At 41.7% G+C, this 22897-nt stretch overlaps 12 protein-coding genes across 12 annotated transcripts; 8 read left to right on the top strand and 4 right to left on the bottom strand.

Moving 5' to 3' along the window:
* Positions 1-1239, bottom strand: TDEL0C01540 (uncharacterized protein; the record flags this gene model as incomplete). Its single annotated transcript, XM_003680206.1, has 1 exon — positions 1-1239. The coding sequence occupies one exon, from the start codon at positions 1237-1239 to the stop codon at positions 1-3; it is 1239 nt and encodes a 412-aa protein (XP_003680254.1).
* Positions 1240-1520: 281 nt separating this feature from the next.
* KTI11 (Kti11p) lies at positions 1521-1769 on the bottom strand (the record flags this gene model as incomplete). The annotated part of the gene is made up of 1 exon (XM_003680205.1): positions 1521-1769. One exon carries the CDS (start codon positions 1767-1769, stop codon positions 1521-1523), a length of 249 nt encoding a protein of 82 aa, XP_003680253.1.
* A 602-nt stretch (positions 1770-2371) lies between these two features.
* Positions 2372-2977, top strand: RPS8B (40S ribosomal protein eS8; the record flags this gene model as incomplete). Its single annotated transcript, XM_003680204.1, has 1 exon — positions 2372-2977. One exon carries the CDS (start codon positions 2372-2374, stop codon positions 2975-2977), a length of 606 nt encoding a protein of 201 aa, XP_003680252.1.
* A 445-nt stretch (positions 2978-3422) lies between these two features.
* AAR2 (U5 snRNP complex subunit AAR2) lies at positions 3423-4448 on the top strand (the record flags this gene model as incomplete). The annotated part of the gene is made up of 1 exon (XM_003680203.1): positions 3423-4448. The coding sequence occupies one exon, from the start codon at positions 3423-3425 to the stop codon at positions 4446-4448; it is 1026 nt and encodes a 341-aa protein (XP_003680251.1).
* A 342-nt stretch (positions 4449-4790) lies between these two features.
* SSA3 (Hsp70 family ATPase SSA3) lies at positions 4791-6728 on the top strand (the record flags this gene model as incomplete). Its single annotated transcript, XM_003680202.1, has 1 exon — positions 4791-6728. The coding sequence occupies one exon, from the start codon at positions 4791-4793 to the stop codon at positions 6726-6728; it is 1938 nt and encodes a 645-aa protein (XP_003680250.1).
* A 256-nt stretch (positions 6729-6984) lies between these two features.
* Positions 6985-10206, top strand: ILS1 (isoleucine--tRNA ligase ILS1; the record flags this gene model as incomplete). Its single annotated transcript, XM_003680201.1, has 1 exon — positions 6985-10206. One exon carries the CDS (start codon positions 6985-6987, stop codon positions 10204-10206), a length of 3222 nt encoding a protein of 1073 aa, XP_003680249.1.
* A 120-nt stretch (positions 10207-10326) lies between these two features.
* On the top strand, positions 10327-10869 carry RTT105 (Rtt105p; the record flags this gene model as incomplete). Its single annotated transcript, XM_003680200.1, has 1 exon — positions 10327-10869. One exon carries the CDS (start codon positions 10327-10329, stop codon positions 10867-10869), a length of 543 nt encoding a protein of 180 aa, XP_003680248.1.
* A 165-nt stretch (positions 10870-11034) lies between these two features.
* Positions 11035-11391, top strand: ATG8 (ubiquitin-like protein ATG8; the record flags this gene model as incomplete). The annotated part of the gene is made up of 1 exon (XM_003680199.1): positions 11035-11391. One exon carries the CDS (start codon positions 11035-11037, stop codon positions 11389-11391), a length of 357 nt encoding a protein of 118 aa, XP_003680247.1.
* A 245-nt stretch (positions 11392-11636) lies between these two features.
* Positions 11637-15971, bottom strand: NUP170 (Nup170p; the record flags this gene model as incomplete). Its single annotated transcript, XM_003680198.1, has 1 exon — positions 11637-15971. One exon carries the CDS (start codon positions 15969-15971, stop codon positions 11637-11639), a length of 4335 nt encoding a protein of 1444 aa, XP_003680246.1.
* A 280-nt stretch (positions 15972-16251) lies between these two features.
* Positions 16252-17067, top strand: MAM1 (Mam1p; the record flags this gene model as incomplete). Its single annotated transcript, XM_003680197.1, has 1 exon — positions 16252-17067. The coding sequence occupies one exon, from the start codon at positions 16252-16254 to the stop codon at positions 17065-17067; it is 816 nt and encodes a 271-aa protein (XP_003680245.1).
* Positions 17068-17360: 293 nt separating this feature from the next.
* SPF1 (ion-transporting P-type ATPase SPF1) lies at positions 17361-21005 on the top strand (the record flags this gene model as incomplete). The annotated part of the gene is made up of 1 exon (XM_003680196.1): positions 17361-21005. One exon carries the CDS (start codon positions 17361-17363, stop codon positions 21003-21005), a length of 3645 nt encoding a protein of 1214 aa, XP_003680244.1.
* A 97-nt stretch (positions 21006-21102) lies between these two features.
* TAH11 (Tah11p) lies at positions 21103-22857 on the bottom strand (the record flags this gene model as incomplete). Its single annotated transcript, XM_003680195.1, has 1 exon — positions 21103-22857. The coding sequence occupies one exon, from the start codon at positions 22855-22857 to the stop codon at positions 21103-21105; it is 1755 nt and encodes a 584-aa protein (XP_003680243.1).
* Between the last annotated feature and the right edge of the window lie 40 nt (positions 22858-22897).

Genomic DNA, 22897 nt, shown 5'->3' with positions numbered 1-22897 from the left:
TTAAAATTTCTCCACTTCCATTATTAGTTTACCTTGAGCCCGCTGTGTGCCCATGTATGAGAATGCCTCCTTATGCTCTTTCCAATGATAGTTCTTATCTATCACACATTTGACCACCCCTTTTTCCAAGAACTCTCCACATCTATTAATCCAATCATTCTTTGATGCAGATTTAGCGTTTGTATCGAAATGGAAATGGGTGTAGCTATAAGACCACAACACCGAGCCAAACATCTTTCTAGCATTAGCACTGGGGTTATCCCAGGAGTCGAAAACGTCGCCCTTGTAGTCTTCCACATAGTCCCCAACAGTGGTCACGTAGGCACCACCAGAGTGTATTAGTGAACTCGAATGGGAGAGTATATCATAACCACCAATAAAATCTAGCACAATGTCGAATTTTCCCTGATTGTAGTCAATTTTAATCTCAGAGCCTGCATCGTCATACTCGATGGCCTTTTGCTCCTTGATCATCTGTCTAAGTGGTTTACTGGATTTACCACGACAGTTTAAATAGTTAATGAAAATCATATCATCGACAAAATCTGGGAAATTCTCCGAGTAAACGTTGGACCCCGTACTTGTCGTCACAATGACAATTTTCTTCACCACATGGTAGTAATTCTTGAGCAATTGAACGGCAAACATCCCGACAGAACTTGTACCACCATTGATTAAGATATTAGAATCCGGCTTAAGTTTCCCCGATCTCTGTAATTTGTCCAAGATGTTGAAAGCGGTTCCCAAACAGTACATTGACCCGGCAGCCTCCTGACTAGAGATATTCTCGGGTTTCAGTAAAATGGGATCTTCACTAGGATCAACTAGGATTGAACTTTGCAAAGTCCCACTCCCAGAGTGAGGATGGAAATAAATTCCGCAAACTTCATCGCCTTCATGCCATTGAGATTGCAAATTTTCACCCACCATATTGACTACACCACTGTATTCTCTACCGAGACCAATCTCTCCGTATACGCCATTCTTGTAGCCATTCCGGATCTTCATATCAATCGGGTTAAGTCCCACATGGCGTACTTCTACAACCAATTTATTTTTTGAGATAGGAGTCTTGATCCTCTTTTCATAGGTAAACTCCATGGGACCATCTTTGGAATAAAAGATCAATGCTTTAGTTGCAACATATTTCACATGCCTAATTGGTCTAGCGACTCTTTTCAAAGAAGTTGGTTCAACAGGTAGTTCCTTTGGAGGAGGAGAAGGATGTGGTACGTCCATGGCACTTGATTTTCGAGCTAGTTGTTGAAAGATGCTGTAAAGATATTGTCAATATTGCCAAGATGTTAAATCTTTAATTTTACCATGCATCAGCGATTATCCGGATATTTAGCGATAAAGGCGCGCAACGATATTGAAGTTTATACAAGTTTAAGTAGCAACCAAAGGGCGACTAATTAATCTATATAGAATGGACAGGACTCAGCGATTCTGCTCTAGGAGGTAGTCCCACCCATTTTTTTTATTTTCCGTTCATGTTCAAATTTCAACATAAGTTTCTCTCAACTGGCAACAGCCACCGGTTCCGGTGGTTGACTACCGGCCTCTTCGTAATATTCTGTCAGATCTTCCTTCTCAAAGACAACTTCAATCATTAGGGAACAGCTTGGACACACAGCGATATTTTCACCATCGTACATGTCATCTATGAAAATCTGAAAACGATCACCACAGGGACAAGGATATGTGAACGTCTGAGTATCGACGTCGAAAGTCATATCTTCGATCTCCACCTGATCATAAGTAGACATATTGACCACTGAGAGACCTTGCACTTAGCGATGACTAAAGTTATTAATGAGTCCAATAGGCTGTCTTATGCGATGAGCAGTCTGAAAGTTTTCAAGTGACTGTTATTTAGCACCCACACACATACACTTCCGCTCAAGCAATACACCATTTTTGAAATATTTCATTTTTTCTTTGCGCGAGGCGAAAAGTTCTTCCTTTCCAGAGAGAGAAGAGCGTTGGTTCACCAGCCGATCTCGCCAGGCAGACCACCTCTACTCTCCTAGGCAGAACTCCTTCTAGCTTCTCGGCCTGGCTCCAGGCACACCATTGGATTATGCTCCCTCGCCTAGCTCGCCCTATTGCATTGTACAGTGCAATGTACAGTGCAATACTCTTGATGTATAATAATTTTTCAATGATAATTTGACTTGAACTGTTCTACTGTAATACAAGAAACACCAGGACAAATCGTATGTGAAACTATGTACCAATGTTACCAGAGAGATTGTTATTTACTATAATATTGTGGGAAATCGGTTAACTCGAGTGGGAGTGAAAAAAATCTCAAGGAATTAAATTTTGAACAATATACTAACAACCAAGTGTCTCTTACAGATATAAAATGGGTATTTCTCGTGATTCTCGTCACAAAAGATCCGCTACCGGTGCTAAGCGTGCTCAATTCAGAAAGAAGAGAAAGTTTGAATTGGGTCGTCAATCCGCAAACACCAAGATTGGTACTAAGAGAATTCACACCGTTAGAACCAGAGGTGGTAACAAGAAATTCAGAGCTCTAAGAATCGAAACTGGTAACTTTTCATGGGCTTCTGAAGGTTTTGCCAAGAAGACTAGAATCGTGGGTGTTGCTTACCATCCATCTAACAACGAATTGGTTAGAACCAACACTTTGACTAAAGCTGCTATCGTTCAAATCGATGCTACTCCTTTCAGACAATGGTACGAAGGTCACTACGGTGCTACTCTAGGTAAGAAGAAGAACACCAAGGGTGATGAAGAGGTCGTTGCTGCTTCTAAGAGCACTGAAAAGAAATGGGCTGCCAGAGCTGGATCTGCCAAGATCGAGTCCTCTGTTGAGTCTCAATTCGGTGCCGGTAGATTGTACGCTGCTATCTCTTCTAGACCAGGTCAATCTGGTAGATGTGATGGTTACATCTTGGAAGGTGAAGAATTGGCCTTCTACTTGAGAAGATTGACTGCTAAGAAATAAGCTTAGAGAAGTAACTCGGCATGTATAACATCAAGTTTATAATAAACCTTTAACTCATCTATCATTATTCGATAGAGCTGTAAGACACTTTGGAAGGATATATTAAGAGATTGTTATAGTAAATATTATTGTAAGAAAGCATAAGAAGAGATGGTCAGAAATAAGGCAATCAAATTTCTCTGCAAAACAAAAGTTCAGTACAGGTCTGTGTAATATGATTATTTCATCATGTAAAGAGCAAGATGCATCTCAGCTGAGCTCTACTGAGCACTAATATGAGATTGTTCATTAGCGAGACTACGTTGTTTAATCTGTTCTGATAGTGAAGAATTTCTGTTCATAAGTTCATCATCTCGAGGCTCTTTATAAGGTTGAAAAATGGAAAGTCGCTATTTACGTGTGTACTTTCGGAAAGTCTATTAGGGCAAACAACAACAAACTAGCGATGAGAGCGATCATATTTGGCAGCAAAGTGCAACCCAGAGATGTTACCATTGGTATTGATCAATTCTCTTTCGAGGTAAAGGCTGGAAATCCATTTTGTGGGGTTAAGAATATACCAGATGGTATTCATGTCATTCATTTTAGTAGTAGTGATGAAGAAACCGAATGTGTGAGGTATGGATATTGGTTTGAGGAAACTAAGGGAAGGTATCTACAATTTGATGAAACTAGCGGTGCCTACAGTGTGCTCAAGGAATCGGATGATGCCAAATACGACACGATGATTGAGATGCATAGTCATTTAATGGTAAGTTATCCCAAGATCGAGGAGACAAACTGGTATGAACTGACCAGTTGCATCACATATGAACAAATACAGACACTCACAGGTAATGAACCACCTTACGTGGACTCATCGATGACCACACAAGAAGAATCACGCGTCCTAAATGACAAGCTAAAGAATCGATACGATCAGCAATCGGCTCCACATTTCGACTACACAAACATCCAATTCAAGTCACACGATGCAATACGAGACACTCACAGAATGGAAGACTATACGGACAAGTCTCATTACCTCAACCACGTGATCGTCGCTCGATCATACAAGGGACATATCAATAGACTACTGGGCGAATTACAATTTGCATTCTGCAATGCTCTGCTCTTCGGTAACTACGGATCGAGTCTTCAATGGCACAGTATAGTAGAGTTGGTCACGTTCAGTACGCAAGTATCGACGAGTTTGATAAAAAGGCTCGATTCGATATTGGCATTACAACTTGAGACACTTCCGGATGAGTATTGTGCTACTTTGATAAATCAAGAGATGTGGTTGCGATGTCTAACGGTCTCCCACATGAGCAACAAACTTCCGCGGACTAAGAGAGTCTACGACAACAAATTCAACTCGACAAGCTCCGATGAGGACTCAGAATCTGACCACCAATTACCCAATATCGATAGTGACGAAGACGAAGATGAACCGACTGTCGTTAGCGGAGTCTACTATGTTCGCTCTTGAGCTTTCCAGCATCTTCTGGAATCTTCTAGAAATTTCTGGATTTTTTCCATTGAGAATTTCATGGAAGGTCATAGAAGGTCATAGAACTTTGGAGAACTTGAAAAGAGACTAACCGAATTAAGGGAACCAAGGGGCCCAAAGTAATGAGATGAGCTGTTTTCGAGAAGAGCCTAGTACCATTGAGTTCTTTTTGAAAGGAGCATGGATGGTACCCCAAGAACTATATAAAGGGGTCAATCCTTCATCTTTGGGTAGTTGTCTGTCAATTTCTCTCAACTCATCAGACTCACAAACTCAGAGAGATCATAAGAGTTATTATAGAAAGAAAAACTGAAAGACAAAATGTCAAAAGCTGTTGGTATCGATTTGGGTACTACATACTCATGTGTGGCCCATTTTTCAAATGATCGTGTTGAAATTATCGCTAACGATCAAGGTAACAGAACTACCCCATCATATGTGGCTTTCACTGATACTGAAAGGTTGATTGGTGATGCTGCAAAGAACCAGGCTGCTATTAACCCTCAAAACACTGTTTTCGACGCTAAGCGTTTAATCGGTCGTAAATTTGATGATCCTGAAGTGGTAAGTGATGCTAAGCATTTCCCTTTCAAGGTTGTCAATAAGGAGGGCAAACCAGTGGTTCAAGTCGAGTACAAGGGTGAGACCAAGACTTTTACACCAGAGGAAATTTCCTCCATGGTTTTGGGTAAGATGAAAGAGACCGCAGAAGGGTTCTTGGGTACTACTGTCAAGGATGCTGTTGTTACTGTTCCAGCTTATTTCAACGATTCTCAAAGACAAGCTACTAAAGATGCTGGTACGATTGCTGGTTTGAATGTGTTGCGTATCATTAATGAACCTACTGCTGCTGCTATCGCATACGGTTTGGACAAGAAAGGTAGAGCCGAACATAATGTTTTGATCTTCGATTTGGGTGGTGGTACTTTCGATGTTTCGCTATTGTCCATTGATGAAGGTATTTTTGAAGTGAAGGCTACCGCTGGTGATACTCACTTGGGTGGTGAAGATTTCGATAACAGATTAGTCAACCACTTGGCTAACGAGTTCAAGAGAAAGAACAAGAAGGATATCACATCGAATCAAAGATCTTTGAGAAGATTGAGGACTGCCGCTGAAAGAGCAAAGAGGGCTCTATCCTCTTCGTCTCAAACTTCCATTGAAATCGATTCTTTGTTTGAAGGTATCGATTTCTACACTTCTCTAACGAGAGCTAGATTTGAAGAGTTATGTGCAGACCAGTTTAGATCTACTTTGGACCCTGTTGAAAAGGTCTTGAGAGACTCCAAATTGGACAAATCGCAAATCGATGAAATTGTTCTTGTTGGTGGTTCTACGAGAATTCCAAAGATCCAAAAATTGGTCTCCGATTTCTTCAACGGTAAAGAACCAAACAAGTCTATTAACCCAGATGAAGCTGTGGCTTATGGTGCTGCTGTTCAAGCTGCTATCCTAACCGGTGACCAATCTTCAAAGACTCAGGACCTATTGTTATTAGATGTTGCTCCTCTGTCCCTAGGTATTGAGACCGCAGGTGGTATCATGACCAAATTGATCCCAAGAAATTCGACGATTCCTACCAAGAAATCCGAGACTTTCTCCACTTACGCTGATAATCAACCTGGTGTCTTGATTCAAGTGTTCGAAGGTGAAAGAACGAAAACCAAGGATAACAATCTGTTGGGTAAATTCGAGCTGGCTGGTATTCCTCCTGCTCCAAGAGGTGTTCCACAAATTGAAGTCACTTTCGATATCGATGCAAATGGTATCTTGAACGTTTCTGCCATCGAAAAGGGTACTGGTAAATCCAACAAGATTACAATTACCAACGATAAGGGTAGATTGTCCAAGGAGGATATTGAAAAGATGGTTTCAGAAGCCGAAAAATACAAAGCCGAGGATGAGAAGGAAGCTGAACGTGTACAAACAAAAACCAAACTTGAATCTTATGCTTTCAGTCTAAAGAACTCTGCTGCTGAAGCAGGTTTCAAAGAAAAGGTCGGTGAAGAAGATGCAAAGAAAATCGAAACAACTGCCCAGGAAACTATTGACTGGCTAGATGCATCTCAAGCTGCTTCCACCGACGAATACAAGGACAGACAAAAGGAATTGGAGGCTACTGCCAACCCAATCATGACCAAGTTCTACGGTGCTGGTGGTGCCGCCCCAGGTGGTGCAGGCCCAATGCCAGGCGCTGGACCAACACCAGGTGGACCAGCTGGTGGGGAATCCGGCCCAACTGTCGAGGAAGTCGACTAATTTACTACAATGAATGGGGGATAAGATATATATATATAGTTTACACAATAATATGATTCATGAAGCTTTCTTTAATGTTCAAAATGTTGATCTTATGATGGTCTCGATTAGTGCGACGCTGAAAAAATTTTCTTTTTTACGGTTGAAATTCTTCAAGCTTTCAAATAATGAGTCAAACACAGATAATTATATTGAATTAATTGTGATTCAAGGCTTCTTAGTCTAACTTTGTAATACTCCGTCAAAGAGACTAAGTATGTCTGAAAATTCCTCTTCTCATTTCTCCTTCCCTAAGGAAGAAGAGAGAGTTCTTGCCTTCTGGGAAGAAATTGATGCATTCCATACATCATTGGAATTAACTAAAGATAAACCAGAGTTTTCATTCTTTGATGGTCCCCCATTTGCAACAGGTACTCCACATTATGGTCATATTTTAGCTTCCACTGTTAAGGACATTGTTCCTAGATATGCTACTATGACTGGACATCACGTCTCGAGACGATTTGGTTGGGATACCCATGGCTTGCCCATTGAACATATTATTGACAAGAAACTGAATATCAGTAGTAAGGAAGATGTTTTCAAGCTTGGTTTGGACAAATATAACGACGAATGTAGAGCCATTGTGATGACTTATGCCGACGAATGGAGAAAGACTATTGGTCGTTTGGGTCGTTGGATCGATTTTGATGACGACTATAAGACTATGTATCCAAGCTTTATGGAATCTGAATGGTGGGCTTTCAAAGAATTGTTCAATAAGGGACAAGTTTACCGTGGGTTTAGAGTCATGCCTTACTCCACCGGTTGTACAACTCCATTGAGTAATTTCGAAGCTCAACAAAACTATAAAGATGTTAACGATCCAGCAGTTACTATTGGTTTCAATGTGATTGGACAGGATAAGACTCAATTGGTTGCCTGGACCACCACACCATGGACTTTGCCATCTAATGTATCACTGTGTGTTAATCCAGATTTCGAATACGTTAAGATTTACGATGAGACTAAGGACCGTTACTTCATTTTGATGGAATCCTTGATTAAGAGCTTGTACAGCAAACCAGCTAAGGAAAAATTCAAGGTCGTTGAGAAATTTAGAGGTACAGATTTAGTCGGGCTAAAATACGAACCTTTGTTCCCATATTTCGCTAAACAATTTGGCGAAACGGCTTTCAGAGTCATCTGTGATGACTATGTTACCAACGATTCTGGTACCGGTATTGTTCATAACGCACCAGCTTTTGGTGAAGAGGATTTCAACGCTTGTTTGAAAAATGGTATTTTCAAAGAAGGTGATGCAATTCCAAACCCTGTTGGTGATGCTGGTGAATTTACTGCTGAAGTGACAGATTTCAGTGGTCAATATGTTAAAGATGCTGACAAGGCTATCATCAAGTACTTGACTGCATCTGGCAATCTGCTATTGGCAACCCAAATTCGCCACTCTTACCCATTCTGCTGGAGATCTGATACTCCATTGATTTACCGTTCTGTTCCGGCTTGGTTCGTTCGTGTCAAGGAAATCGTTCCAAAGATGTTGGACTCTGTGATGAACTCTCATTGGGTTCCAAACGTTATCAAGGAGAAGAGATTTGCTAACTGGATCGCTAACGCTCGTGATTGGAACATTTCTAGAAACAGATACTGGGGTACACCAATTCCTCTCTGGGTGTCTGATGACATGGAAGAGATGGTCTGTATCGGTTCTGTTGCCGAGCTCGAAGAATTGAGTGGTGTAACTGGTATTGAGGATCTACATCGTGAATTCATTGACAAAATCACTATTCCATCTAAGCAGGGCAAGGGGCAACTAAAGAGAATCGAAGAAGTGTTTGATTGTTGGTTCGAGTCTGGTTCCATGCCTTATGCCTCTCAACACTACCCATTCGAAAACAAGGAGCAATTCGCCAACAGAGTTCCAGCTAATTTTATCTCTGAAGGTCTAGACCAAACCAGAGGCTGGTTCTACACTCTGTCTGTGCTCGGTACTCATTTGTTTGGCGAAGTCCCATACCAAAACGTTGTTGTTACCGGTATTATCCTTGCAGCCGATGGTAGAAAGATGTCTAAATCTTTGAAGAACTACCCAGATCCAAACATCGTCTTGGATAAGTATGGTGCCGATGCTTTAAGACTATATTTGATCAATTCGCCAGTGCTAAAGGCTGAGACGTTGAAATTCAAAGAAGAAGGTGTTAAAGAAGTTGTCTCCAAGGTGCTATTGCCATGGTGGAACTCCTACAAGTTCTTGGAAGGTCAAATCGCACTATTGAAGAAGACATCTGAGATCGATTTTAAGTACGATCCATCAATTCAAAGTGATAACGTTATGGACAGATGGATTCTGGCATCCATGCAATCCTTAGTGCAATACATTCATAGGGAAATGGCTGTATATGAGCTATACGCAGTTGTCCCAAGATTGCTACATTTCATTGACGAGTTGACCAACTGGTACATTAGATTTAATCGTCGCCGTTTGAAGGGTGAAAATGGTGTGGATGATTGTTTGAAGGCTTTGAACACCTTGTTTGAAGCTCTATTTACTTTTGTTAGAGCTATGGCTCCATTCACTCCATACTTGTCCGATTCCATCTACTTGAGATTGAAGGAATTCATCCCAGAAAAGGTCTTGGCTAATTTTGGTAAAGATTTCAGATCCGTGCACTTCTTATCATATCCAGAAGTAAGACAGGAACTCTTTGACGAGGCCATTGAGACTTCTGTCTCAAGAATGCAGTCCGTCATCGAAATGGGTAGAAACATTCGTGAAAAGAAAACCATCTCATTAAAGACACCTTTGAAGAGCCTTGTTATCCTGCACAGTGACGCAGCCTACTTGAAGGACATCGAGGATTTGAAGGATTACATCTTGGAAGAGTTGAACATCCGTGATATCATCATCACATCTGATGAAAAGGCATACGGTGTAGAGTACAGAGCAGTCGCTGATTGGCCCGTTCTAGGTAAGAAACTAAAGAAGGACGCCAAGAAGGTTAAGGATGCTTTGCCCTCTGTCACTTCCGAACAAGTGCGTAGTTACTTGGAGACGGGACACATCGAAGTCGCTGGTATCGCTCTAGTGAAGGGGGATCTAAACGCTATTAGAGGTCTACCTGAATCTCAAGCACAGGAAGGTCTCGAAACCAGAACTGACCAAGAAGTCTTAATCATTTTGGACACCAAGATTTACCCAGAACTGAAGACTGAAGGGTTGGCCAGAGAGTTGGTCAATAGAATTCAGAAATTGAGAAAGAAATGTGGGCTACAAGCTACCGATGACGTCGTTGTTCAATACGAGCTAGTGAAGGACACCATCAATTTCGAAGATATCGTCAAGCAACACATGGAAATGCTAAGCAAGACATGTAGATCCGAAATTATTCCAGCTGATGACTCACAAAAAGAGGCCATTGCTGATGAAGAACAATCCATCAACGACACTGTCTTCAAATTGAAGATCCTTAGATTGTAATGATACAATTTTATAAATGTTTAAATAAGAAAAGCCCTTCGCACTATCGAATATACAACAATGAAATCGACGCGCTCAATTGAACTATAAAACGAGAAGAATATAGACTAAAGCTAGGCAATGAGCCATGATTTGCACTCTTCTCCCGCCACAGAACCTAGTTGGCCACCTTCACCAACGACTCCCAACTTGGTCGAGAGTGGAAGAAGATCAGAAACTCCCCTACGATGGGCAACCTCTTGGACAGACGACGAAAGAGACAAAAGTCAGGAATCGATCACAGAGACCATTATTAGAACTCGCAGGGATAAGCATAAGACTTCATTCCCATCTTACACGGCTTCGCCCACTAAATCACGTCTCGAGGACCAATACAGACATATGAAGGGCCTCAGAGACAACAAGAGAAATGGAAAAGCATCTCAGCAGAGAGGAGGACTCGATAAGATGGAATCATTCGTGATGAATAGCGAACTAACGCAAGAATTACAAAGACTCTCATTGCAGGCCGAGGAATACACAATTTCCCCAGATTTAGCGGAAGAAATTGAGCAGCAGCAGCAGGAAGACTTGGAGGACGACGCCCTCATCGACTACATCAACCTTCGTGACCAATTGGACCAGGAATTAGACTCGATGATAGCAGAATTATCGTTGAATTAGTGGTACTAGCCATTATGCTAAAGTTACCCGCCCGATGGCTTGAGATTGATAAGCTCAGTCTGATTTAAGGAAGGGGTTTTGAGTCCTGGTTCAACAGCTCATCGAAGAAGCTATAAGGCGTCTCTAGTTGGGATAAGCCTTTTTGGAGTATCGATATAAGCAAATATGAAGTCTACGTTCAAGTCTGAGTACCCCTTTGAGAAGCGGAAGGCTGAATCGGAAAGGATTTCTCAAAAGTTTTCGAATCGGATCCCAGTGATCTGTGAGAAGGCTGAGAAGTCTGATATACCTGAAATCGACAAGAGAAAGTATTTGGTTCCAGCCGATTTGACTGTGGGACAGTTTGTGTATGTGATTCGCAAGAGGATAATGCTACCACCGGAGAAGGCAATCTTCATCTTTGTGAACGACACACTACCTCCAACGGCAGCTTTGATGAGTGCTATTTACCAGGAGCATAAGGACAAGGACGGGTTCCTCTATGTGACTTACTCTGGTGAAAATACGTTTGGAAGTTTGTGAAGTTGTGGATATTGATATACTATGACATGGGAAGATCTTGGGACATGAGGAACACGGGGCATGAACACTGGCACTGTCTCGAGCCTGGAGCAGGGGAAAGTTTGCAGTATTGTCATCCTCGGCTGATCCCCATAGGTGGTTTAATTTGCTTCTTATTTACGAGTTTTTTAGTCAGTATTTACTTGAACATCAAAGATCTAGGAAAAATGCAGTACAGTCTTGTGCGCTTTCTATAAAATTGCACACTAAATGCTATTGCCAGTCCTCTTCATGTACTTTTCGACCGGGTCTGTGTCGATGTTGTAGTCATCTAAATCGGACACTTCGTCATAGGTTATGATGTCTCTGATTTTTCTATCACACTTGTACCATTCCTTGAGTAGCCATACCATTTCACTCTTATATAAAGTGTATGGCGAGTCGGAGGTCTCTATTAGATCTTTAAGGATATAGTACAGTTTGCCGTATGGTACGCCAGCTGATAGAAAGATAGACGCGATGGAACCCTTTTGAATGTGATCCTGAGGTAGAGCTTCGTAGAACAGGTTGCTAATGGTAGTGAATAAGTCAGATATTGGAAAGACAAACTCTGATGTGTGAATTTGCTTACCGACCTTGATTACGACATTGGATAACAGGTTGATGAAGTTCGTGGATTCGTCAAGTTTGTTGCCGCCATTCAGCTCTTTCTTCAATGATTCGAAAAGTTCATCCCATTTAGCTTTGATCTCTTCCTGGTTCCTGAAGTCAGATACCTTAAAAATGACAAGACAGACTTCGTAGTATCCTAGTGGAACAGCAAAATCATTGAACAGGTCACTCACAGGTAGTACTTTGCCGTCTAATTGGTTCATCAAATCTACCTTAGTAGTAGAGTCAATTCTATTATCAGTAGCAACCAAGGATAAAAGATCATCCTGAACTGCTGCAACGTCAAAGATTTCTTGAATCATAGTGGCTAGTTGCACCATACGCTGCTTGTGGCTTGGTGCACATACACCGTTGCAGAAACCGTTTGCTCTTGATAGGCATTCAATTCTTTCCCCCAGTTTCAGTTTAAAATCAGAACCTGCCAACGAGTAAAGAATCTCCGCTGCCTCAAAAAACTTGGATCTTTTTGACAGGTACACCCATAGCAAGTTGGAAATCTCCAGTGAGCTCTTCGATTTTTCTCTTAAGTATGGTAGAACAAATTCAGTGTCAAGTTGTAGAAGCTTATCCTCACATTTTTGAGAGACGAGCCAATCGTACAATTTGTAGTGGAATAGCTTATCATCATATGTTAGCGCCACTGAATAGCTTTCTTCACGTAAAGCAGACATTTCGTTGGCAACTGAGAGGTTTCCGCTGACGTTGGACGTTTCTTTGGCGGCTAGATTGTCAACCATCACCAGAGTTTCGAAGACTAAATCGTACACGACCAAACGCTTATCGTAATAAACTTTTCTGCCATCATGTTCCAAACAACCGTCAGCAACATATTGATAAGCTAATTTGGCCTTGTCAACAGCGTTTGCGATGTTGAGAAGGAAGCCAATCGTCTTGGGGAAGTAATTCAGCTCCAACATGATGGAGACGGCCTCCTTTAACTTATCAAAGGAAAGATCATCGACTATTCGTTCAAATAACTTGATGGCATTGTTAAGATGATATCTCAAAGTTTCATAATCCCTTAACCCAATCTCCTTTGCCTTTCTCAAATGCTCAATGGCCCTAAATCCTAAAATATCACTACTGGAGCAAAATGAACCGCAACGTTCTTGCAATGCAGTAGCCGTATATTCGATTGAGGCACCTCTTGTAATGTTCCTGTTGATGATCGAAGATAAAATCTCTCTTACCAATACTCTTGTATCTTCATTAGGCGCAAAGAGGTCTTTGAATTTCAATTTCGTCAAGTCTGTTTGAACTTCACGAGTCAAGAACTTGATAATGTCCTCAAATGCGATATACTGTTGTTCGAACCCTTCCACTTCACTTTCTTCATATAGGACATTCAAAAAGGACAACGCCTCCATGATGGATTGGATGAGCTTTATTAATGAGTTGATGGCAATGTTTTCTGCCTGGTTAGCAACTTCCTCCGATTTATCAACCGATTTTCCACCTAACTCAGAGCTTGAAAGAGGGTACACCACGGTTAGGGAACTGCCGTAGGTACTGAAGAACTCATTCAAGATGGTGATCGAAGATAGGTAGTATTCAACATCTGATTTAGAAATTGAGATTCCAGTAATTAGGTTCTTGTCCTTTGTAGTGGCCTTTGAGTTAACTTCGTCGTTGTTGAGGAATATTTGCTTGCCCCATATATCTCTGAATAGTCTTGTTATTAGTAGTGCGATACCGTAAAACCTAGGAGACAATGTGACATCGTCAAGGCTGAAGTTGGCCCTTGGATCGGCAACCAAAGAAGTTGCAGTAGTTGAGGCATCTTGCAAAGCACCTGAGAGAGTCTTTCTAGGTGTTGCCTCAATGGAGGGTTTCTTAAAGAGAGATGAGACGGTTGATACCATGTACTTGTTGTACTTTGGTTTGATGTCGATAATTCCTGGGATACCCACGGTAAAGAATGTCAAGGCAGCCGACCTTAACATCTCGGATTTGTTAAGTTTACAGGTGACAAACAATGCGGTTGAGCAGGCTTCAGGTACACCATAGTTGATCAAAAACGGTAGGGGATTGTCAATCAGTGATTCGAAAACTTCATCGGGAGTGCGGTAACGATATATTTCAAGGGCGTTGTTTGTCAAGACAGCGACTCTCATATTTTCAGCATTATACTGCGTGGCAAATTGATTGGCGTAGCCCTCTGGCTTTTGGGTAGCATTAAAAGTGGGCGTCAGAGTAGCTATCTGTTTAATAGTGCCAGTGGTGTCTAACAGAGTACAATTCTCTATGTATCTTCCGTGGTTCTTCAAGATACCGTAATCCGGCACACTGACATAAAGTTTGTGCTGGGTCGCTTGGTTGAGGGTCTGAGAGGAATTCACATTCAAGCCGTTCTGTTTGTCCTGCGCAGGAGGCGCCTTCGCTATAGCAGAGAAGAATACACCGGGTGAAATGATAGTACTTGCACTGGTAGTCTCTAGCAATACAGATGATTTCTTTTGAAATTTTAGCAGGACTGACTCTGAAGTGTTTAGGTTTGAATAGAATCTGAGCCCCTTCTTTTGCTGTTCGAGTTGTTGACTTTGCAGTTCCTGCTGAATAACTTCAGGAGTCACAGAACTTGGGGGAAACTTAATGGACTCCAGCCTTAGGGCTTCTATTCCTGACCTTCCAAGAGACCCATTGAAGTAAAGACGGACTCCGCCAATTGTAATCGCCACGAAGAACAAATTATGATTTTCCTGTTGTGTCACTGGAACGATTCGAGAAATCTTCAAGAACTTTGGTCCTAGAATTGCAGCACCTCTTGCTGTGGTAGTCCCAATAATCCGTCTGATATATGCAGGTTCAATAGACATTGGTCCTTCTAGAGAGTTTCCATTGATTAAGTAAGCCTTCACATTCGATTTCGAAGATAGCGAATAGATTATACCACGAGATTGATCTACTGTTAGCTGAAGGATGGTTTCTTGAGCATACTTTGAGTCCTCCTCAAAAAAAGACTGCATAAAGCCACTACCGGGTATCTTGGTTATCAAGTTGGTAGGTAACAGAGAAGACCATGCTGACTGAGTCAAACATATCTTGCTGCATTTGCTATTGAACCAATCATCGGACCCTGAATACTGTAAGCCCCATATATTCAGTCCATTAGTCTTCCCTGTAAAGAAAATTTGTCCTGTCTTTTCGTAACATACAATTTCTCCTACATCTAGTCCATGGACAGAAACGCACATACCTGTGTTAAAAACACTTAGTTCACCAGTTTCCTCATTATGAGAGATGGCCAATAGATAGATGTCGAAAGGTGTTGCGATGAGTAGTAAATGATTAATGTAGTCAACAAAAGTACTTTGCTTCGGTTTGACCAAGGCTACTTTTAAAATGGTGTGCTTGATCTCATCGATCGATTGGTAATCTGTGCTATCCTTTATGTTCCAAAGAATTAGTTTGTTGTCAATGGTAATCCAACAACGGCTTATCTCCGGAAATATACCCATATCACTCTTTATCTCTGTCTTGGAAGCCTCTTTCAAGATCTCATCCGGAATGCTTATAACCTGCTGTCTCTCAAATGGCGTAAAGGCTCCCAGGCCACCTATCTCCTTACTAAAATTGTAATTCACACCATTATTGTAATAGGAGCGTTCATCCAAAACAGGTGAACTTCCATCTCGGCGTTCTAAGTGGTCAATGTACTGACTGGCCAATTCCAATGGTTTCGTAGTACCGAGACTAGTGACTCGTAAATGTTCATCAACTATGGAAAGGTCAGGAGCCAACGATGCACCGCCATTAATTCCGGCTCCTTGAGCTATTTGGCTCGTCTGAGAACTCAGACTCGGTAAGATGTCCCCTTTTGCATTGTTATTTCCAGCAATGTTCGCGTTATTCTGCGAAACTGTCTGTGACAGACCAGCAAAAGGTCCGTTATTATAGTCAATTCTGCTTTTAAGAGGAGTAGAATACATAGAATGACCTCCAATAGTCTCACTGAACCCAATACACCCCCAGAATGGCTCAATTTAACGGGCTTATTTACTATTAAAACATTCAGATTTACTCAAATTTTATTGAAAAAATCTCCCTTCCTCGTCTATGGTGATTGCTCACTAAGTGACACAAAATAAAATAAATAATAATTATTGAATAAATGAACATTTGGTATTTCAATAAATTAATTCTCGATCAGGACCATTACCTGGGAGATTGTATTTGTTACACCGGTACCAGATATATTAATTTATAACTATGAGACCGAAGAATGAAACCAGGAGGTTGAGAAGCGGGAGCTTAGTGATAAAGGATGCCAATGCCATTTCTAACGCGCATTCAGACCGGAAGAGAAAGGTGCCGTCATCTTTTGATGGTTATGGTAAGGAAAACAACATTTTAGATGACATTGCCGTGGAAGCTCCATCTGAGGCAGAATTGACAGTGATCCTCGAAAGTAATTTTGAAGCACAATTGAATCCCAGAAATTTGACAGTCTTGCAGAAGGAGATTTTGAACAATGAGTCTAATAATATTAGCTGTGGTCATTCTTTATGTAGTGGTGACCATAGGCATCAAGTACAACTTCGTCTGTGGCTTTTTATTCGAGATGGAATAATAGCAGACGGCCACTCCAATTTCAGATCTCTTTGCTACTATGACCAGGTTTACAAAAGAGTCGATCCAAATTGGATCATGCACATAGAACCAATCTCCAGCGAAAAGATACCCCAAGGCTATGAAGATTTTCCGATCCAGCAGTTATCGATACCCACCATAGAAATAAATCACATCACCCAGGAGCCGCGCATACAGGATTTACAAGTTGATATCGGAGACGTCCTAGAAAATGAGCACACCAGAATCCCATCAAGTCTCCTCGCTAAGAGGAATTTAAAGTCCATCTTTGATCAAACTCCCATTAAAGCTGAAAAGATCTTATCACAGGGGTCCACATCTAGTTCCGAGGATTTACGAGAAGAGTTAATTGCTCCTAATGAGAAGAGATGCACAATTTTCAAGAGACTGGGTATCATGGGAGGGCTTGATATCCCCAGGCTTCCGGGTTCATAATACATACCTCTGAAAAATCAGCAGAATTTACGAGAAGATTATACGAAAACCTAAACTAGGCGGCACTAAAGCCAGCCTTCTCTATCTCAACGGCAACTCGTAGCAGCACTTGATGACTCGCCGAAAGACCTCTTAGAGGCGTGTTCTCGATGAAGATTCACAGTGCATCATCGGATACGTGGCTGATTGACTAACTGAATATGTGGCAAAAAGCGCCTCTTGTACTTGATCAATACAACTTTCGACAGCTTCTAACTGGATTAAGAGGTCCGTGACCAGTCTTTTAAATACAAATGGCGCCTAAATCATTTGTATCTAGTCCGCTTGTCAAAGATTCGCGGCTTCTGGTGCCTAAACCGGTTTTTAGTAGACCGTATGCATTGTTCTTCTTCCCGCTGTATGCTGCGTTTGCTCACTTATACTTCCAGCAATATGATCGTTATATTCAAGGTTCAGAATGGACGTTTGTCTACCTCGGTGGTATCATTTCGCTAAATGTGCTGGTTATGTTGATGCCAGCTTGGAATGTTGGAATCGCGGCAGGATTTAATTATGCTACAGCTGGTGATTTGAATGAGGCTACCCATGTTTTAATTCATACTACTCCAAACAACGGTTCTGATGGTATTGTAGAGATTCAAAGAGTTCAAGAAGCTGGAGAATTGCAAATTTTTTTCCAGTTCCAAAAGAAGAGATTCTTATGGCACCCAGAGGAAGGTGTCTTCAGCTCTCCAAAGTTTTTGATTGACGAAGCACCAAAGATTTCTAACTTCCAAGATTTCAAAGGCCACTCTGGTGATTTGACTCATTTGAGAAGATTGTATGGTGAGAATTCCTTTGATATTCCAATTCCAACTTTCCTTGAATTGTTCAAAGAACATGCAGTGGCTCCTTTGTTTGTTTTCCAAGTCTTTTGTGTTGCGCTGTGGTTGTTGGATGAATTTTGGTACTATGCTTTGTTTAACTTGTTCATGATTGTCTCTATGGAAGGTGCAGCCGTCTTCCAACGGTTGACTACCCTCAGAGAGTTCAGAACTATGGGTATCAAACCATATACTATTAATGTCTTCAGGAACAAGAAGTGGTCCGAGATCCAAACAGATCAACTACTGCCAATGGATGTTGTTTCTATCACTAGAACCGCTGAAGACAGTGCTATTCCTTGTGATTTGGTCTTGGTTGATGGTAGTTGTATCGTCAACGAAGCAATGCTTTCTGGTGAGTCTACGCCATTGTTGAAAGAATCGATAAGACTTCGTCCAAGGTGTGATGATTTGCAGGTCGATGGAGTTGATAAGAACTCGGTGCTGCATGGTGGTACCAAAGCTTTGCAGGTTACTGCGCCAGAAATCAAGTCAGATATTCCCTTGTCACCAGATGGAGGTGCTTTGGCCATTGTTACAAAGACCGGATTTGAAACTTCTCAAGGTTCGTTAGTCCGTGTGATGATTTACTCAGCTGAACGTGTTTCTGTTGATAATAAAGAGGCCCTTTATTTCATTCTGTTCTTATTGATCTTTGCTATTGTCGCTTCATGGTACGTTTGGGTTGAAGGTACTAGAATGGGTAGAACTCAGTCTAAATTGATTCTTGACTGTATTTTGATTATCACTTCTGTTGTCCCACCAGAACTGCCAATGGAACTGACTATGGCCGTTAACTCTTCTTTGGCTGCTCTATCGAAATTTTACGTTTATTGTACTGAGCCTTTCAGAATTCCCTTGGCTGGTAGAGTAGATGTTTGTTGTTTCGATAAGACTGGTACATTAACTGGTGAAGATTTGGTCTTTGAAGGTTTGGCTGGTTTGTCTCAAGACCCAGCTCAGATCCGTCACATGTTTACTGCTGATGATGCTCCTGCTAAAACTGCCTTGGTTATTGGTGCAGCACATGCGCTTGTCAGACTGGATGATGGTGAAATAGTCGGTGACCCAATGGAAAAAGCAACATTGAGGTCTCTCAACTGGAAAGTAGAGGCTAAGGATACTGTCAACAAGATGGGAGCAGGAAAGATTCAGATTTTACGTCGTTTTCAATTCTCTTCTGCTTTAAAGAGATCATCTTCTATTGCTGTCCATGATAAAAAGTACTTTGCTGCTGTAAAGGGTGCTCCAGAAACCATTCGTCAGAGACTAGTTTCTGTTCCTGAAAATTACGATGAAATCTACAAGTCCTTTACCCGTTCTGGTTCTAGAGTTCTAGCCCTTGCGTCCAAGACCCTACCTTCTTTGAGTTCTAAGCAACTCGAGGATATCACTCGTGAAGAAATTGAGCATCAATTAGAGTTTAGCGGGTTCCTGATTTTCCACTGTCCTTTGAAAGACGATGCTACTGAAACAATCAAGATGTTAAACGAGTCTGCTCATCGTTCTATCATGATCACAGGTGATAACCCATTGACAGCTGTGCACGTTGCTAAGGAAGTCGGGATTGTTGATAGAGAGACACTTATTTTGGATAGAGAAGGTGAAAATGAGAAAGGTGGCTTGGTCTTCCGTAACGTTGAGGAAACCATCACCATTCCATTCGACCCTGCTACTGGTAAATTTGATCGTGCTACGTTGTTCGACAAGTATGACATCGCCGTCACTGGTCATTCCTTGGGTGCGTTAGAAGAACATCACCAACTGAGAGAATTGATTCGTCACACTTGGGTTTACGCGCGTGTGTCCCCCTTACAGAAGGAATTCATCCTGAACACTTTGAAGGACATGGGATACCAAACTTTGATGTGTGGTGATGGTACCAATGATGTGGGTGCATTAAAGCAAGCACATGTTGGTGTTGCTCTGCTGAACGGTACAGAGGAAGGATTGAAGAAAATGGCTGACAGCCGTAGAACGGAAAACATGAAGGCCATGTACATTAAGCAATGTGGTTTTTTTGAAAAATGGGGTCAACCTCAACCGCCAGTTCCTGAACCTATTGCTCACTTATTCCCACCAGGACCAAAGAACCCTCACTATTTGAAAGCTCTCGAGAAGAACGGCACAACGATTACTCCAGAAATCAGAAAATTGGTTACGGAAGCAAACAATAAGCCAGCAGAAACTATCAAGTCTGAGAAAGATTCTGGTGCCAAGAGCGGTGCAGATCTAGCCTCGATGTTACTCAACACTGCCGGTGACTCCCAGGAGGAAGAAGCCCCAACTTTGAAACTAGGTGATGCTTCCTGTGCTGCTCCGTTCACTTCCAAGCTTGCCAATGTCTCTGCTGTGACTAACATTATTCGTCAAGGTCGTTGCGCTTTAGTGAACACCATTCAAATGTACAAGATTTTGGCTCTTAATTGTTTGATTAGTGCTTACTCGCTATCTGTCATCTATTTGGCCGGTGTCAAATTTGGGGATGGTCAAGCTACTGTATCTGGTTTACTACTGTCCGTCTGTTTCTTGAGTATTTCCCGTGGTAAGCCACTACAGAAATTATCGAAGCAAAGACCACAAGCTGGTATCTTCAACGTGTACATTATGGGTTCTATTCTATCTCAGTTTGCTGTTCATATTGTGACTCTGATCTACATTACTTTGGAGATTTACAAACTTGAACCTAGAGAACCTCAAGTTGATTTGGAGAAGACATTTGAGCCATCATTATTGAACACCGGTATCTTCATTATCCAACTGGTGCAACAGGTTTCCACTTTCGCAGTCAATTACCAAGGTGAACCTTTCAGAGAGAACATCACCAGTAACAAGGGTATGTATTACGGTTTGCTCGGTGTTACTGGTTTGGCTTTAGCTGGTGCAACAGAATTTATTCCTGAGTTGAATGAAGCCATGAAGTTCGTTCCAATGGATGAAAGCTTCAAATTGAAGTTAACTACAACACTATTGATCGACTTCTTCGGCAGTTGGGGTTGTGAATACGTGTTCAAGTATTTCTTCATGGATGCTAGACCAGCAGACATTGCTTCGAGGAACGTAGAAATTATTTGATGCGAACCCTGTTAAATGGAATGTTGATTTGGTTTCGATCATATCAATTAGTCTCATTATAGAAGAAATGTATATAATTTTCTTTCCATTAAGTTTATCACAAATGATCAATATGCATGGATTGGTCGAGAGCATCTTCAATTCTTGCTAATACTAAGCCTTTATCAAGACTGTTCCACCTGTAGACTTTTAAACCACCATCTACTGTTTGGGCTATCAACTGGGCGCCTAACAGAGTTTGTAGTTTGTCCAGAATCATCACTGCCTCTTCGGTTCCAATGGGGTTATTACTATCCTGTAGGCTGTCTACGATCAATGAGCTCAAATGAGTAGCGGTGTAAGGTTTGCTCTGCGGCAGAGAGTATAAGATTTCGAAGACCTGTTTCATCTTCACTGCCAGAAATTGATCATACTGCCTCTGACGTTGAGAGAGTAGAGCAGCTGACCTTCTTTCCCTCTCCCTCAATCTTTCTAATAGGTTACTCTGAGAATCCGTTTTCTTCTCGGCGTACATGAATTTATCTTTAGAGTTAGAGATATAATTGGATGATGGGGGCACGGCATTCGTCGGGCTCCTCGCTTTCATCAATTGAGTTGGTTCTGGATCAGAGCCTCCACTACCTCGTCTCTTCGAAGATCTTAGAACAGGAACATCGGTCGGTATCTTGGCCATTCCACTTACGCCGTTTAGCCATTTATCTGCCTTCTCGACAAACTCTAGGCGCCTAGACTTACTTATGAGCAAGTTCTCTCTTCTCGGCAGTTTGACAGTCAAATCGCCCCTGGAATCAGCCTCCAGCACGTAACACTCTGGCCATAAGAATATCATCTTCAAGAAATCTTGTTGAGAAATCTTCTTTCGCATCATATTGGAAATTTGAGGAAGTAATGAGTCCAACTTTGGGGCAGAGAATGATGTTCTTGACATTGCGTACAGTGACAACACCGTTTCAGTGATAGAGAAAAGCTCTTTGTAGAAACCAATCATTTTTGTGATCTGCATTAAGGCTGCCTCTCTTGGATAAAATTTCTTAGCCACTTCGGGAAGCTCAAGGATTTGTTGCTTCAACAGACCCTCTGCAACAGTTTTACCGGTAGAGTCGATCACTGCTGCTAATGGAGGTGCTAGGGTAAGATATACAGCATTGCTTTCTGGTGAAATTTGTATCCTTGAACTGGAACAAACCCCGCCCGAGTACTGTGCCAGTAAAGTACCTGTATGAATCAGAAGACAGTCAGGCTCATCAATAGTCATCCAAGTATTATCATCGGCACTCACTGTTGGAGGTTTTATCTTAATGCCTCGGGCCACAGGGAATATTGTGAGAATACCAGGGCACACAAAATCCCTGAAAGCCCTATTCAAAACATATTCGAAGGTCTCTCCATTGGGCAAAACCTGTGTAGTTGAGTCCTGCCTGTAGTATCGACTAAATATCGAAGAATAATCTTTCTCAGTCACCAATTCCGGTGCTCCAACACTTTTCATACACAGTTGTAAGAAAAAAAGACCCACTTTGAACAATCTCACATACAATTTTCTCAAAGACTCGTTGGTGCACTCTCTATCGAATTTTAAAGTCTGATCCGTATTGAAGATGTACTGTTCAAGTAAAATATCATCTTGCAATTCTAAAACTCCCGTGAAATTCGCATCAAAACCCTCCTCTACATCCGGAACATCCTCATGCTGCAAAATATCCATCAATCCATCCAGTAGGCCCTTGTTGGCATAGTTTTTCAGTAAGAACGTATCATTACGACGAATAATCCTTTCAACTTCGGGTAAAAGAGCCTGCTCATCACTGATCAGGTCAAGATCCACCACTGGCAGTCTATAACCAGCACTCATCACTTCAATCCAGCCAATAGCTCCATCTTTGACTGCTAAT

Source organism: Torulaspora delbrueckii, chromosome 3 (genome assembly GCF_000243375.1).
Source record: "Torulaspora delbrueckii CBS 1146 chromosome 3, complete genome".
NCBI lineage: Eukaryota > Fungi > Ascomycota > Saccharomycetes > Saccharomycetales > Saccharomycetaceae > Torulaspora > Torulaspora delbrueckii.
The sequence above is the reverse complement of the archived record's forward strand: the minus strand, read 5'-3'. Positions and strand labels throughout refer to the sequence as shown.